General features: G+C 35.2%; 1 protein-coding gene across 2 annotated transcripts in view; it reads left to right on the plus strand.

Moving 5' to 3' along the window:
- Window positions 1–3,222: 3,222 nt before the first annotated feature.
- Window positions 3,223–18,911, plus strand: part of LOC145671205 (alkaline phosphatase-like) — a 130,401-nt gene continuing 114,712 nt past the window's right edge. For both annotated transcript variants that reach the window (XR_014128468.1, XM_081740063.1), the window contains exon 1: window positions 3,223–3,438. Coding sequence is in view for 1 of the 2 variants with exons in the window: in XM_081740063.1 (XP_081596189.1) it covers window positions 3,345–3,438 (94 nt within the window). In the remaining variant the exon portion in view is untranslated. The remainder of the gene's footprint in view (window positions 3,439–18,911) is intronic.

The raw sequence follows: 18,911 nt of genomic DNA on the forward strand, positions 1-18,911 counted from the left end.
CTTGACCTTGTAAAAATCTTCCCTGTCTTTGATTTTGTTTGTCACCATTCCAGCCAGAAATAAAAAAAAGAGAATTCCTGAGTTTACAGCAAGGGGAATTGGGGACAAGACATTAAGGATGATATTCCTGGAAGCTCATGTATCACGATTGTTTCATTCAATAGAGAGAGGACACCTTTCTATGAAGGCTTTTCAACATGTTTTCTCACAAAATGTACGCCAAAAATAGAGTATTTCACATGTTAGGGAAATTGAGCTTCATATATAAATTCATTATTAATTCCTTGCGTTCCAGTGACATGCATGTGGGTGTTATAAAATACTCCGTTGCAAAATACCAGTGACATCAATGGGGTTGTCACGAAAACATCTTTTATCAAGGATCATATTAATCCTGGAGGTCATGAAATTTTTTAGAGGATGCAAGGAACAAATTAGTTCTACTTTTTCTCCTCAGGTGACAGCACCTTACTCATCGCCAGTCAGTCTTGCCAACATGAAGCAGCATAAAATCCCTTCAGAACATCAAAATTTCCCTTTTTCAGCCCAAATGTTCAACAACGCAAATACTTATCAGTAATGTGAGTGCTCTCCTCGCGCATGCATGTGTGTGTGTGTGTGTGTGCGTGTGGGGGGGTGCGTGTGTGTGTAAAGTGCAGAGAATATACGTCGAGTTCGTAAAGTACAAATATCCCATTCTATTATTTAAAATTTAAATTTATTAAAAGTGATGAATATTTTTCGATTCATAAAAACATACTCCACTTATTCCTACGTCGTTGTTTAGCCGTAAAATTTATTGGTAATAAATATTGTCTTAAAAAGTTTTATGAAGTGAAAATCTAATGATTCTTCATTTCTTCAAAACTGTTTCAAAAACTTTAATGCGTTCTTCCCTCAGAATCCACCTTTGATCACACAAAATTATACTTCGTCAGTTTAATACGCGTAAGACGAAGTTTTCTCATAGCTTTATACGACTTTTCTAGATGTATATACTGCAACATTTATAAATAAGTAGACATAATATAAAGTGCCGACTGTAAATTTTTAACTACCAAAATTCGAGTTTAACTAATGAAAGCAAATACTGACCATTTTCTGGAAATAAACATTTATTTATTCATATATTCATTCAGAAGAGAAAGTGAAATATACCCTGTAGGGAATACCCTGTACACCTCTTAAAAATTGATGAAATATGTACATTTGGATTGTGTATGCGTGCCTTTCTTTACGCTGATAAGGACCACCATCCATAGTTTCTGAAACTAGAAATAGGCTCTGTTGAAATTTGGCTTATTTTTCGCGATTTTGGACAGCTATAGTTCTGAAATGATGTACTTTTCGCTACAGGTCCATATGAACTTTTTGCCTTTTGATGTAAGGAATCACCTCTTACAGTTTGTCGGTATAGTTCATTAACACCCTATATATATATATATTGTTCTGTTTGACTCGAATTTGTTGAAAGAATACTAGGTAGTCTCATCAGGTGCAGAAATCGTTAATACTTCACCTGTGTGAAGTTATTTTCTTTTACGGTGCAGATTAAGAATAATACATATGTAAGATAATTTAGATCAATAAATAAAGAACCCAAAACTTTGAAATTCATTGTAAAACACAGAAAACAACTTTAAAAGTAAATAACAATACAAAACTGTAATAGATTGCAAAACGAGGCATCACATTTTTAACATGGAAGAGTACATTTATACCTATATCGTTTCCATGTTCCAGCAAGTTGTTCCAGCTATTTGTCAACTGTTCAGTCTACAATCAAACTAGTTGGAAATTTTTCTACTTAGTTTGGCTGGATTCAACTACTCCTTGTAGGCAATTGACAGAGAGAATGAGTTCCAACAATTCTCAAAGAAAAGAATGGTTGAAAAAGCACAAACTTCGCAAGGACAATGAATGCGCGCTAAAGCGCGCAGGGGTGGTATATAGAAGTAAATTGAAGTTATTTACAAATAAGCAGAGGGACTATTGTGTAAAATGATTCGACATTTTGTTTTTAATTCAGATATAAAAAGTTAAGTACCATAAAGTTTTTTTCTTATTTTATTGCAAATGTCTGTGTGGTTAATGGGGTAGTTTGTGTTTTTTGAGTTTATAATTACGTAAATGAAATTGAACATTAGTAATAATTAACACATCTACCTTTAAGTTAACAAAATCCATGTAGAAGTTTTGTATAGAAATAACTTCTGGACTGTTCCTGTTGTTTGAGGGCGAATACTGACTAAATATTATTCCAATAATATCGAATGTAAAGTGAAATCAATAAATATGAAATGAGAGAAAAAAGTACTTCCTTTAACGTATTTTGTAAATATTGAAGTGACATTCGAGAGCAGAAAGCACACCCATGTGTGTGTACATGCCTTTGATTTTGCTCCAATTGCTGTTACAGATCACCTAGCACTACTGATAAATACATAGTTTGAATATTCTATTACTACTGAACAGTATTGAACAGTGTTGTTAATATCACGAGCGTCATTACAATAAGATAGCAGTTAGAACCTAGGACCTGGAGCCTGGTCAGGATGTTTATTTTTCTTTAGTGTAACTCACTTGAGGAATCTAAAATTAGTAGTGAAAAATTGAAAAAAAAAAAAAGTAAACATTTTCGCTTTCTTCCAATTTTACACCTACTGTTGTTAGTTTTATCCACAACTAGTATATTAAAAAATCTGCTTTTAAAATCGGACTAGTTATATAAATGGAAGACGCATAGGCCTATATATTTTGTGGTAATGCTTGTAATTATAACGTGTGGTACGCAGCGTTGGATAGCAAACTATTAAATTACAAGATTTCATAATAAATTTTGACACTGAAAAGGTTGCGATGTCTACAATGTGTATTTACTTTCCTTTGGCTCCAGTTATTTTGGTCCAAAGGTAATAATATGTTTCACTTTCCCAAACAGAATATCAAGGTCCCCAAACATCTGGTATTTCTCCATTTGCCATTTTATTTTTCATTTCATTCGTTTTCCGTGTATTAGAAATAAACAAACATTGTAAAAAGTGAATATCTTACGTAAAATGTAACATTCGTATATATGTATGTAATTAATTGTCCTTTAGGTTCACTGACACTGAAAATATAAATTTAAAAAAGGAAGAATAATAGATTAAAGAAAAAGATAAATAAACACTACGAACTTTTTTCTGCTGAACGTCACCACATACAATCTTCCAGAGTCAGTAATCAGCTGACTGCGATAGTCGCAAACATTTCACTATCTTATATGCATAGCAGAACGTGGCGTTCTTCAGTTGTGTTTGTGTCACTTGCTTTGTCCGTCTAAGTATTAAAGATCACCAACAATGGTTCAATTCTGTCTGCTTCTCTCGTTAGTTATATTTGGCCTACTTTGGTTAAATGTTGGCTCTCGAGAAATGACGAAAGCTGGGATAGAAGGTGAGTAGTGCTCCAGACTAGAATAGTGAATAGTGCACCGAAAATTTTGCAGTTAATTTATATGTACGGCCATACCTTAAAGAAACAAGAAAGCGAAATATCTAATAAATGAAAGAATATTTGTTAGAGTTAAAAGTGGCATAATTTTATTTTGTGTAAATTTGAGAATTTAGGAGCAGGGTGGATGTAATCTTCTTTCATCCCTTTTTTCTGTGCGAATCAGCACATACGTCTCTAGTGAAAGTTACATCCTTCACATAAAATTAAAGCCAAATGCTAGAAATAATTTCACAGAATATAGCAGAAAACAATTATAACGAAGCAGTGCTCGAATTGAAAATAAATTACTACTAGTATGCTAGTATTGTTAAACTTGTCTTATGCATACAGGATGTTAATGAATTATACCAACAAACTTAAGAGATGACTTATCGTACCAAAAGAAGTGAAAAAGTTCAGGTGGACCTGTGGGTAAAAGTGCCTCATTTCACAACTAGGGATGTCCAAAATCGTGGAAAAGCAAAATTTCAACACAGATTATTTCGAATTCGAGAAACCGTGGAGTGGCGGTCCATTACAGCGTAAAGAAAGTCATATGTACGTAATTCAAAAATGGAAATTTTATCAATATGCAATACCTGTACAAGGGATTCCCTACAGAGTATAATTTCAGACATGCTCACAACAGAATTCTTAGAAATACACTGAATTCAAGGTGATTCCAAAGTAGAAAAAAGTAAGTTGATTCGGACGCGGAAAGCTTCGGTAGGAAGTTGGAAGTGTTAGGGACCGCAAGAATAACCCGTTCGGAATAACCCGTGCTGCGATATTTTGTTTCACGCTTATACTTGAAAGAAAGAAAAAAAGAAAGAAAGCGTGAAATATATCGTGACCGTATATAGTATATACAGGGTCAAATCAGCACTTCCTTGGATTTCTGCGGGAAAGAGAAAATTTAGGCCCCTATCATATTTCATAATGTTCAATAATAATAATACTAATACTAATACTAATAATAATAATAATAATTATTATTATTATTATTATTATTATTATTATTATTATTATTATTATTATTATTATTATTATTATTATTATAAATATACTTACCGATCTTGAAGTTTTCATAATTCTATTTGTACACTGAGAAAAATCCTTCTCCAGATACCGGTATATTATACAAATATTCGGAATCCTCTTGCTTCCTACAGAAATCAGTACTAGAGTGTGCGCTAGCCCATGTCAGTTATGCAGTGTTATGTTCCCTCATTTTGACTGCTGAGTGTTATTACCCACTTAAAAGAGAGTAAATTTCTTTTGGTTACGTGATCTGGTTCATGGTCGTTTAGTCGCCATATTGGATTCAAGATGGCGGATCATGACCTTCTTTAAACGTTCATAACTCGGCCATTTATGGATTGGTTTTGATCATCTTTTTTCCTTTGGAAAGAAAAAATTATCATCTATAATTTTGGATTCCTAATCTTTTCTTAAAATCTGCTCCATTTTCCCGGAAATTCGGAAAGAGTAGAATTAAAGATTACATTTTATTATATTTTCGTAATTTTCTCGATAATGGCTAATGAATCAACATTTTAGTAAGACACAAAAAGGAGCAGAATTTAATAAGCTTTAAAACGGTACACAATAAGGTGGATTTAGTTTCAGACTAGGCTATATATTAAAGGAAAACTAATAATATGTATGATTTTAATTCTTGTTACAAAAATAGCTTTTAAGCCGTTTTTACCTTCTAGCAATATATTTGTACTGCAACTTCTCATGTGCGAAGTTTTATATTCCGTAAAGTTTTGTTGTGGGGTTTGTTAAACACCTGTATGAGTATAAAAAAGGGTCACATGATCCAGATCATGGACGCCAAATTACTAGATTTTTTGTTTAAGTATATCTCCGTATCCAGTGGTCCGAATTTATAACCTGGTTGCTCATTTTTCTCCTTTGTAAAGCAAATCTTCTTGTAGTTCTAAATTATAATGTAATTTGAGAAAATAGAGTAACGACGTATTTTTAGATACAAGTTTAAAAAAGTGGGTTCAAAAAGCAAATAAATAAATAAATAAATAAATAAATAAATAAAAAATAAAATAAAATAAAAAATAAAATAAAAAAATAAATAAAATACAAATAGAAGAAGTACCTACTTTTAAACAAATACGTCGTAGTGAATTGCTTTTAGAACAAATACTGATATAAATTAATAACATAGTGCCACAAGTTAAAATGAATATTGCAAATGTTTCAAAGTCAAGATAAAGACTTAGAGAGAATCATTTATGAGGGGTCCTGCATTGTCCAAAATAGTACTTTTACATTTACAGAAGTCACAGCACATTACTTCTAATTTTCTAGAGAGACATATAGTTTCTCCGAATCACATCTGGCAATTACATGGCTTAGGAACATCTTCAGGCTCCGATGGATCATCTGTCACTTGCGAAATTAAAGTACCGTCTTCCTCTATGTACCCATAGTCCAACTAATTGAGTTTCTCAGACGGTTGTAAAGCATGAATCCATTTATAGCATTGCAAGTAGTTTCTTTTTATGTAGAGACTGATAGGGCCACATCTTGAAAGTTTCGTAATTTTTTTGGTAGAATTGATGGAAACATATCACTGTGCAACAGTGAATGTTTTTTGCAGAAATGTAAATGGTCATCGTTTATTGATTTTTGGGCTCTGAACACGAAACTGACAATAAAAATGTGCTCCTGGCTAAGATTTACTTGTAATGACACAATTTACATGTTAGACTGCTGTAACCTAGATGGTAAGAGCGCAGCTTTATTCTTTGGCAGTTTCAAACCTTTAATCAAGTCATGAAGCTCCGCTTGTGTGAGTCGGTGTGGTTCATGATGTTTGGTTTTCGACTCAAATGAAGGATCAGTGTCACTGGTACGTGGAGCAGATTCACCTTCATTTCATTCTCTGTATCACTTTCCGTCGGAATGGTAGCCGGGGATCGGGAACAGGCAATCCTTCTCCATGGGCCACTGGATGAATGACAGATGGTATCACTCGGTATTCGATCTTCCTCTTCTTCTTTGTATTTATACCTTTCTTCAAGCGGGGTAGCATGCAAATGTACTATGGTTGGTTGGTTGTTGGTTCACGCCAAATGGCACAGCAAAGTGCATGGAAACGTTCTTCCCATGCATCCAGGTATTGAAAGTAGATGAACAACTCATATAACAAACGTGGGGAGCCCATAATTTATCCTGGTCTCCAACACGACACTCAACTTATAGTAAATATGCTTTTTGCACTGCAGCAGTCAATGGCCGCTTCCTGGAACATCAAATCACGTCCGCACATAAGTAGCACACACTGTCCACCGAATTTTTTCAAATGCGATGGAATGCTGCACTTTCCTTGAATCACTGGCACTTCGCAATGAAACCTGAGCCAGGAGAGAATTTTAAGTGCGATTTTCGCGTTTTGTGTCTAAAAATCAATAAAGAACGCATACTTTCGTGTCTGTAAAAGCTAAAAAGTGAAAAAATGTTGAACAGTGGGTTTATCCATTGTATATACATACCTACAAGTGCACGAACCTAAAATTCTTCTGGTTTCTTTACCATGTTCTCATTCAGTGGCCATTTGTCAAAATCTAACAAGAGGTCTTCCGCATATTATTCTGTTGCTTTGAAAGCAGCTAATCTCGTACTTATTTCGCTTGTAGGGTCGCAACCATGGTAAAACTGTTAAAACAGCATGCGTTACTCTGCCTTCAAATGAGTGAAGTGGAATGTTCCGCGATGATTTTCCTACTCCAAACGAAATCCAAAGTTCTTGCAGTCCTTAACTTTTTCACTTCTGTAGGCAGAGGCGGACTGGGAGTACAAGGGCCCACCCGGAGAATGATGCTTAAGGGCCTTGATGAATATCGAGTTGGTCTGGGGTCTGGACTGCCCTTTTAGGAATGAACCTTCAGCTGGAGGCTTGGATGATTAACTCCCCGCTCCCACAAAATGTAAGGTTGTGTATGCGTATCTATAGCCAAGTATTATGGCGCTTTCTTTATTTCCTAGTTTGAAAATCTTTGCAACGAATCCACATATGCCTTCAAAGCAGCGACTGTTTATATTGAAAGAGCTCTCAATATGATACGATTCCATCTTCAAAATTATAAAAAATTTAATTTTCATGACTAGTACATGCAAATGAGTGAATAAATTATAATAAGCTTAATTTTATTGCATAAAATAATAATAATAATCTATCTTTGTAGATTTGTTTAGATGATATATAATGAACATTGAGTAACCAGTTATGGTGGTGAGAAAAAAAGAAAGCAACATTTTGAAAACAGTAAGTTTAGAGAAATGGTTTTAAAACATTTCTGATAAAGCACGCTGAATTTGATAAATTCTTGTTGACTTTTTAAACATTAATTCAGGGGTAATAGTGGATCTGAAGAAGTAGGGGGACGGTAGGTAGCGGCATGACGTCAAGCCGTCCCCCTGCCTATCTTTGCCCATTGTAACTTTTTCAGAAACTGGGGGGCGCCGTACATATTTTTGCAGGTGGGGACGGCGTCCCCCGCGTTCCCCGCACTTTTAGCCCTGCATTAATTAAATTGGAACTTTACAACAATATATTATTATTACACCTTAAAATATTTTTTCTACTAACGGCAGTTAGCAATCACCCTCTCAAAGTTAAGAAAGAAAAACGAAACGAACAGCACGAACTTTTGATGTACAAATTCGCATACTTATTGACTACAGAGAGGTGATAACGCATTTGTCATTCGTGGTTTTGATGCGTTTGGCAATTCTTATAAAATACGTGAGTAATGAAGTTCATTTACCAAACATACCTTGACAGCAGCATTTTTCTAAAGACAGAAGGTATTTTTTTTTTTTTTTTTTTAAGAACATCCCTCTGAATGGCCATAAGCATAAATGATTCCAGAATATCATTTGAAAGACAAACACGTACGAGTACTTATTAATTTCAGATAACTACATGCTCGCTCATACGGTACTTGAGTGACTGAAAGAGTTGTCATATTTGTATGCAGTAGTAAACAATGTTTAAACAGTGGAAACATGCATGTTATAGCTTAGTAGCAATCTGTAGCAACACAAATAACACTGCTTACAAGGATGATTTTCGTTGCACATTCTATGAGATTGGCGTTCTAAAAAAGAGGCAATGCATTCCTCAGGTTCACTTTCGACCTCAGAGGCATTACACTCAGTAGAACTGTCGCATTCTGCAACATTACGTCGGGTTGTACGTCAGTACAGTCTTTATTATTTGCTTTATCACAGTAGTCTAGCAGAGATTTCTAGTTTTTGAAAAATTTTAGCAAAATTCAACAATTCAGATTTCAAATTTTCATGCTCAACTAGACATTTTTTCAACTATCTCCTGCAAAGCACTGTCTGGAATACCCTCACTTAGTAAATCAGTAAATCGGCGAGGACCAAGACAAGAAGCATCAAATATTAATATTTTTGTTGTTTGTAAATCTATCATTTCAATGTTATTGCTTTACCACTAGAGCGTGCACACAAATGTTTCATCTTGTTTTTACTTTTCCTTAGCTACTTCCTTTTTATCTTTCTCTGGTGGGGCGATTTTTCGAGTAGTTTGGAGGCCACGCAGCTTAATCCAGCACTAGCCGTGGGTAACGTCTTCCCCTTAATATTTCTATTGAGGTAAATTACTTTGTCGCTGACATCCCAGAAATTCAAATAAATGATGAAAGATATATATATATATACAGCTTAAGAAGTTGGTGGAAAAAGCAGTTTTCGCTGCTTTGGATCACATCCCCCATCCTCTGCTTCTTTACGTTTCTGATATTCGCATTTTTCTTTCTTTAAATTTTATGTTGATCGCGTATCTTTTCTCGATTCCATCACTTTCATATTTTAAAGGAACCCAAGTTTGCCAAACGAAACAGTTCTACGGTTAGAGTATCGCATATAGAACATAATCGTTACCACAGTTTTGGTGTCACAAATATCGCAGCTATTTGCGTACTGTACGTTCTGACCGTTAGCAATGGTTCGCAAACCTAGCGGTTGTATTGAAACTGAACTAGAATACTCCGAATAGTGTTTACTTAGCTATAATAGAATGTATTTTTTTTAACGCTTTTCAATTCTACATTAAAAACAGAACAAGTTCGAGTTACAAAAATGAGGGTGGTTCTTTTATCTTTCTCGAGGTTTTAAATGGTAGTGGAAACAATCGGTGTTGCAACTTAATAAAGAAAAGAAAGTGTGATTTTATGATTGTAAATTTTTTTTTCTAGGACTTAGGAAGGGTGAGATTATGTTTTATTGTTAATCGCTGTGAAATGAAGTGTTAAGAAAATACCAGAAAGCTCATCGTTAATCGGGTTCTCAGTTACGACACTGATTAATTGTAATATCTTTCCGTTTGCTTCGGGAGCCCCTTCGTATTAAAGACCGATATGACCTGAGTGATCCATACATTTCCCTAGGATGAATTTATTCCACATAGCACATGTATACATACAACTCAAATTATTTTTAATGTTACCATTCGTAGCGTAAGTAAGATCGCGTGCCCCCAACCTCCCGCAATATTCGCAAATGGGCCCTCGTCAATATTCGTTAGTATTGTTAGGTATACCGAATTTGAAACCCCATCTTGCTATCCCCCTTCCTCTTTATCGACTCGAACTTTAAAAAACTATGATTGCATCAGCAATGGAGACCTCTCTCTACCCGAGTTTTGAAAAAAATAAATAAATAAAAATCATAAGTTAAAAGAATAAAGATTTGCAAGAAAGGACTGGTGCGTTTCCATTGGGATTCACTATTTCCCATGTACTTTATATATTAAATACATAAATTGTCAATCTAATTCCCTCTTAATTCCCACAGCTTTGTAATATATTTGTTACTCTTGGATAAAAACGTGGAGAATATTCCATGAGAATCCTCCTACAGTAAGGAAACCCTATTAGACATGGAATTCGAAACGTTAGTTGTGGCGTTGGAAATAACCGGGTTCCTTGAGCACAGCGGTGATGTTAGAAATCGGTCCCGTAGCCCAAAACACAAAAATTCGGGTCCCATACGTTTGGGCTTAGGTCCCTTCTATCCGATTGTATATTGCGCTGTCCCTTACTGACATGCAGCACCACAGTATTGTCTTGTAATGTTCAGTTGAATAACATTCAGGGAAGATAATAAGGAAACCTACTTTTGTGAGCAAAAGGCATGGAGAATATGACATGAACGTCCTTTGGGGCCTAATTTATTGGGCTTCGGGTCCTGGGCCAAATTTATGACATCCGGTGTGCTCAGGGGAAACCGATCCTTTCCAATGCAACCACCCACGTCTAAAATGCCATGCTTCATTCGTGAATAGAAGGGACCCAACCCTATACATTCGGGACCCGATATCCGGAGACATCAGGCCCCAGGCTCGATTTATGACATCACTGCTGTGCTCAGGGATCACTACCTTTCCATTCCTACTTTCCACGTCCAAGAACCACATACAAGTTGTATTTCATTGGTAAATAGAAGGGTCCCAAGCTGGAATCTTCGAGACTCGATTTCTGGGGCTTCGGGCCTGTTTCTGACATCACTGCTGCGCTCAGGAGACCATTATTTATTGCCACCACTAACGTCCAACAACTTCATGTCTAACACGGTCGTATTAGAATCAGCTCAATGCTCTTTATATGTTATCGATTGCACGTCACATTATTGGATACATAAATTATGAACGAGATTACATTTTCGAGTTAATAACTTGCATACATTTTTGAGATTTTTTATTGCCTTATTGGTTTTTCAACAAACAAGGATACGGGTTGGGCAAAGGTCCCCCTTTTTCTAGTACCTCCTTCGCTAGCAATGCGAGCCCGTTAGTTACGCCACTGGTTACTATGAACGAGAACGGAGTTTTGAATTAGATATAACTAATCGAGCAATATCTTAAGTGATTTTGCAGAGGGCAGGGCCCAATCGGAAATTTCCGGGTATCAGGGCGGCCCAGTCCGCCACTCTCTGTAGGAAGTGAAAGAGGGCACAAAACAAAAACATTGGTATCAGTAGAACAAATAACATGTTGCTTACTTTAGAAGTCAGTGTCATGTGAGGAATATGGGCTAGGATCCTCTCATCTGCTTCTTCATGATCAGATTTAAAAAATGAGTTCGTGCTTAACCATCATAGCACACATCTTGCATTACCATCTTTTACTACAAAACTAAGTAAGATTAACTCCGAACGGAAGTAACAGATCTTTTCCCCGGATATACAATCAACAAAGTATGACTGCAACAATTCTTTGTTTCTAGATGAGACCCAATGCTAGATGAAGCGTCAGTGCTACCATTTGGGGCTCTATATTCTACAGGTTGTTTCCGTGATCGCTTGGACCTCTCAAGTGCTTTTACACTTTTTTCCTTATAAACGTCGAAAACAATGTCGATATGTGAGAAGCTTGCCAGATAGCTTTCCAAATGCTTCTTACAAACTCTTCATATGTCTTCAAAGTTAAAGATTTTGTTGGAACCTTCCTTGCAACTGTCATAAAGTCTGCAACTGTAGGTTTACCAGCTGATTGAGGAATTTCGAAATTTATCGATGTTTGTAGCTTTTTTCTCTAGTTCATGAAGCAGCTTGATTGGATTTTTCCGGCTTTGTCAGAAATCCATTTCTCATCAAAAATAAAGATGTAGAATTTAGTTAAAAAATTACGAAACTTTCAAGATTTGGCCCTATCAGTCTTCACATAGAAGAAAAATGAAATTTTTGAGTTTTACGTCCCACAGTTATGCCGGTTAGGCTAAAGGAGACGGTGATGATGAGTAATGAATGAAATGGTGGAATGAAGAAAGTGGGAGGAAACGGGAGAACCCCAATAAAACCCACGCACACGGTGTTTGTCCACCACAAAGTTCACTTAGCGGGGGCTGGGATCGAACCCGGGACCCCAAAGCACCAGAGGTGAACGCTCTACCACTGAGCCACCGCGGGCCCCTTCACATAGAAGAAGCTACTTGCAATGCTATAAATGGATTCATGCTTTGGAACCGTGTGAGAAACTCAATCCGTGATGCCATGTAATTGCCATGTAGAAGCCATGTAATTGCCAGATATGTTTCGGAAAAACTATATGTTCCTGCAGAAAATTGAAAATAATGTGCTGTGACTTCTGTAAATGTGAAGTACTATTTTGGACCAATGCAGGAACCCTCATAAATGAGCTTCTAAGTCTTTACTCGACTTTGAAACATTTGCAATATTCATTTTAATTTTTGACACTATGTTATTAATTTGTATCAGTATTTGTTTAAAAGCAATTCACTACGACGTATTTGTTTAAAAGTAGATACTTCTATTTGTAAAAATACTTTTTGTTTTTTGAGTCCACTTTTTTAAACTTGTACCTAAAAATACGTCGTTACTCTATTTTCCCAAATTACATTATAATTTAGAACTACGAGATTTACTTTACAAAGGAGTAAAATGAGTAACCAGGTTGTAAATTCGTACTAATTGGTACGGAGATATACTTAAACAAAAAATCTAGTAATTTGGCGTCCATGTTCAAATATGGCAACCAAATGACCATGATCTGGATCATGTGACCCTTTTTTATACTCATATAGGTGTTTAACAAACCCCACAACAAAACATAGGGGACATAAAACTTCGCACGTGAAATAGGCTAACGCCTGCAGTACAAATATATTGCTAGAAGGTAAAAACGGCGGAAAAGCTATTTTTGTTCAAGAAAAGTTCAAGAATACAAAATTGTAAATTATAATTTTCTCTTTCCAAAGGAAAAAGGATGATCAAAATCAATCCATAAATGGCCGAGTTTTGAGCGTTTAAAGAAGGTCATGATCCGCCATCTTGAATTCAATATGGCGACTAAACGATCATGAACTAGATCTCGTGACCAAAAGAAATTTACTCTCTTTTTACGTCGGTAATAACAAACAGCAGTCAAAATGAGGGTACATAAAACTGCACACGTGACATGGGATAGCACCAAGACCAGCGTTTCCCAACCTTTTTCAACTTGCGGCACACTACGGGTGTAACTTGAATTTTCGCGGCACACTCATAGATATTATTATTATTATTATTATTATTATTATTATTATTATTATTATTATTATTATTATTATTATTATTATTATTATTATTATTATTTGCAATTATAAAATACCATGGTATTTTTTTTCTGTGATTACTGATTTCCTTCTTACCGAGATGAAAGCTCGATCACTGGTTTTCCCCTAAGCTAATTCATTATGCTTATTTTTTTATTCTAATTTTAAAATAGAAAACAACTGCAATGAAATATACGACTCAGATTTTTAAAAATACGCTTTCTTTTTCGAAAACTGTATTCAAACTTTCACTAAGAACGAAGATCATTAAATAACGAACGAACAAACAAATGTCTTGTACTTTTAACTTTGCTGTTTTAACCAAAACCGGTACATATTATTGCAATCACACAGCTTGCGATGCGTCGAAGTCAAAACACAGCTGTTGAACAAAGTGTTGTTCTGTCATTCACGTGCGAATGAGTATTCTACGAACGTTCCCTTGACGCGTACCGTACAAGTGCTTCCATTTCTTGGTGTTAGTATGACTCTCAATTCAAGCGTAACATAGCAGCTAACCGTGGAAATGTGTACGAGCCGAAATACTGTATGCTACACAGTAATAGATGTAGAATAATATATTACAATTAAAGTAATTTTTTCCATGGTAGAAATTCGTACTAATGTGAAATACAAAAATATACATTTTTTCCTATGTCTTGCAATTTGGTTGCTATAGAATTAATAATTTTGTTTCGATTTCCTCGCGGCACACCGACGGTCCATTCGCGGCACACCGGTTGGGAAACGCTGACCTAGACTATATGGACCATACGTTATCCGCATGCTACATAGGCACTGCCCTTAGATGTTACATTATGCCGTTTCAGGGTGTCTGATATCTAACAGTCTTCCTTATATTACATACATATATGTATGTTACCTTCGTCATCTATATGCTATATATACGTATATGTCCATGTGAGATCCTCACCGCCTAAATTGTTTCAAACTGAAAGTACCTATAGATGGAACAGTTATACAGAAAGTACTATAAAACATGCATTTTTAGTTATACGTTTGCTGTACGTTGTCCAAAAACTACATGATTTACGAATGTAACACGATCTACGTACGCCACATTTTTTTTTCTCAGTGTAGATGTGAAGACGATATGAAAATAAAAATTAAAAACATTTCACTCTCCGCATGCCTATAGCAAAACTAACTTGTAAAATAATTTTTCTACATTTTGATGTGGCAAAATCATGTATTAGATTAGAAAGTTAATATTTTGTAATATCTTATGATCAATGCTAATTAAATTTTAGAAGTGAAGTTTCAGTATAAGACAAGAAGCTGGAAATGATTTATTTGTGTTTGTCATATCACTTCTTAATGTATTTAGTTAAAAAAAATGACCGTTAAATGCAAACGTTAGTAACCACAATTGCAAGAATATTCCTCATAACGATTTCCATGATAAGAAATACTGAAAACATATATTCATTATATATGTAAGTGTAAATTTTAAGGGATGTACAAATCACATTATTGTTAATCCCATAAAAGTAAGTTACCGCAGAACGGTTCTGACTATATATTTCAATACAACATAGATTATTTTTAAATATTCAAAATTGGTATGAATTTTGGTAAGGAAGCTAACTTCACACCTGCATATTCAATGCCATAGAATTAATTCAAACCACAACCAATGTTAAGTCACAATTTGTTCCAATTTGATATATTGGGCGTACGGTTGCTCAGTGGTAAAGCGCTTCGTACTGGTGCGTAGGGTCCCAGATTAGATCCTGGGCCAAGTAGGTTTGTGGTGGACAATATCATGTCCTTGCGTTTTCTTGAGGTACTCTCGTTTCTCCCACATTCTCACTCCACCAATTCAGCCATCATCTTCACTTGCCTAATCATTGTCTCCCTTAGCCTAGAGGGCATATAATCGTAGAAATGTTAAACTGAAAGATTTCATTTCCAGTTTTGCTACTTATACCCCATATCTGCTCACTCACTTAAGGCAAGAAACACTGCAATAAAGTAGGGAGCTAACTTCATATTTGGATACTCAATGTCACAAAATAAATCTAAATTACCAATAATTAGATATTAATTTCTTTCAATTTTTTTCAGTAAGTTCCATAATTTCTTCAGCCTTATATTGGGACATAGTGAACAATTTGTCACAAGAACAGAATTTTAATATAGGCCCTTATCTTGTCTATGACGCTCTCCCAATTAAAAAGCTAAACAAATTATGGAACATATTGAGCAAATTGCAACAAATTGTGACATAAATATTGATACGGTTTCGAATTGATTCTTCTGGGGCCGCGGTGGCTCTGTGGTAGAGCGTTCACCTTTGGTGCTTGGGTTCTCGGGTTCGAACCCAGCCTCGACAAGTGAACTTTGTGGTGGACAAACACCGTGTACGTGGGTTTCCTCAGGTTCTCCCGTTTCCTCCCACTTTCTTCATTCCACCATTTCATTCATTACTCATCATCACCGTCTCCTTTAGCCTAACCGGCATAACGTGGGACGTAAAACTCAAAGATTTCATTTCATTTCGAATTGATTCTGTGATATTGAGTGTACAAATGTGAAGTTGGCCGCGCCATCTCGTTTTGGTTTCTTCCTCATTAAACAAGTATGGAGAAGTTACAGGACATAGTGGACAAGTTGGAACAAATTATGATCTAATTATTGTTAGTGGTTTCGATTGATTTCGTGACATTAAGTATGCAAGCATGAAGTTGACCACACTATCATATTTTGATCTCTTTTTTCTTAAATAAGAGTGAATATATTCTAGGACATAATGGACAAATTGTATGGACGACTCCAAAAATTCATTCCCACCTACAATTCTCCATTTCCTGCAATAGTAGGCAACCACAAAACAGTGTCGTTAGGATGGTTGAGAATTAGAAAAGGGTTGGACCAAACCTCAATTTTGTTACAAATATATCAGTGTGGCAAACTGCAAATAAGAAAATAAAATAAATTGTTAAGAATAACGATTTTATTATCGTGAGGGTAATGGATGACAAATGATCTTACTTAAGCAGTTCAAACAAGATGAATGGTAAGAAATAGATATAAGAAGAAAGCAGTTTCTCTCCTCTTTCCAAAAAAAAAAAAAAAAATCGTAAGAAAAAGGTTACATAATGAAAACATTTCATAGAAGAGCCTAACAGCACATAAACAAATATCCACACGAAACGGAAAGAGAGACAAACACAGAATAAGGGACACCAGTAGCGTAGCAGACTTACGGGCCTCCCATGTAAGATAAAGAGATAGGACCCTAGTTGTAAACTCAATTGTTATAATAATAATAATAATAATAATAATAATAATAATAATTATTATTATTATTATTATTATTATTATTATTATTTCTATTATTATTATTATTATTATTAATATTAAAAACTCATTCCTCTTCAAACTCAGATAGAGTATATCGTCTTACTTCTTCAAATCGCCGCTGTAGCCTATTTGCAAGAGCATTCATCTCCAGACATGATGTCGAGAGAAGAGAAAGGAAGAGATATGACATGGGCGGGGATTAGGGGGGCAAGAGGGGGCAGTTGCCCCCACTTTTTTGAAGTGACCACTTAAATCTTTTAAATTATATCATATGTTTTCGGGGATAGGCTAGAATCTTCATTATTCGATTTAAAAAAGTATCAAAAAAGCTTTTTACTTCCGTTTTTTCTCAAGACTGGAGGCATTATAGAACACGTTACATATGCTTTCACACCTTTTTGCGTCGAGACGTAGTGTGATGACGTCATAACTAAAAAATATTTTTTGTTATGACTTTTTTATTACTTTTGCTCCTAGAAGATTGAAATTTTGACACACATTTAGTACACGCCTTAGTATTTTTCAGATTGTTTCAGATCTTTGTGTTAAAACAAGGGGGTACAGAGGGGCAGAAAAGTACAAAGAAGGAATATTTTTAATACAAGTAATCCATTTTTTCATGATTTTCCCTCCTCAGGTACACGATGGAGACATGTGAGTGGTACCGTTTGAAAGTATGTTCTATTCTGAAGGAAATGATTTACGAACAATGATCATAGGATAAATAGTGATGTCTCAGGAAAATTTTATATTACATCCGAGTCATCTGGGGCATTGTGGGAATGTTCTTAACTCATTGGCCAACATTTTCCCGCACGCACGCACGCACGTCCCGCACTTTCCCGCACGTTTTCAAAATAGAAGCTTGAAATTTTTTATACACATTTAGTACACCCCTTCGTAGTTTTTTAGTTGATTTTGAGCTCTGTGCTTTAACAAAGGGGTCCAGAGGGGATCAAAGTTTGAAAAAAATCAGAAAAAATCCAGATTTCCCTCAAAATTTTCCGTCTTAGGGATATGATAGGAAAACGTAAATGAAACCGTTTGAAAGGTTGTTCTATTCTGAAGAGAATGAGGTACTAACCATGATCCTACGATAAAAAGGGATGATGCTGTAGCTGATTGACTGAAATTGAATAATTTACCTTTTAAAAGTCATAATTTAAAATGGTTAATGTATATAGTTTCATTTGGAAATGTAAAGTTTTTTTTTTTCATATATTACTGGTTCATAGAACTGGCACCATATACGTAATATTTGTCGTTGCGTAAGTGTGTATTGGGTATTTGTCTTCCCGTGGAGTTAAGACAACTACAGGAATTGCGTATTCAAAGGAATTACTATTACAATTGCGTCGTAGCATATGCTTGTAGTATTTACTGTCTTTCATTTTCTAAGAGTAATTGCATACATTTAATGGCAAGTGTAGAATTAAAAATGTAAGTTGTTCATTAATCCCCAGTTTCAATATAACTTCTACAAATAAAGCCTCATCATTCATTAATATGATTAATAATATCCTTCCTATTTATTTGTTTTACAAATATGTTATTAAATAATCTGATCACACAATTTTCCAGACAGAATTTTAAGATGTTCATGAGCAAGGAATCAAGGGTTAGCACCTATGTGCGTTGCTCTTGTCAATTTACTTAATTAAATATGAAACACGATATACGGTATTTTAACTGGAAAAGATAGTATCCTATTAGTTATACAACCTTTCGTCAAACAAAGTGTTAGAAACAACCAGGAACACTAACATTGATATATACATATTCAGATCATATCTTGCCCCCCCACTTGTAACGTCCAATCGCCGCCACTGAGATATGACATATGTGTGATTCACTAAGGAACTATAGGAATTAGAATAAAACACACGTAAGAGAGCGAAAGGAAGATCTAGAAATATAAACTTTTGGAAACGTTCTACAGGCTGTCAAATATACAATGCAACCTGGAGTTTGGGATAGTAGAACTTTTGAACCTTAAGTGAT

Source organism: Thermobia domestica, chromosome 15 (assembly GCF_964235325.1).
Source record: "Thermobia domestica chromosome 15, izTheDome1.hap1.1, whole genome shotgun sequence".
Taxonomy (NCBI): Eukaryota; Metazoa; Arthropoda; class Insecta; order Zygentoma; family Lepismatidae; genus Thermobia; species Thermobia domestica.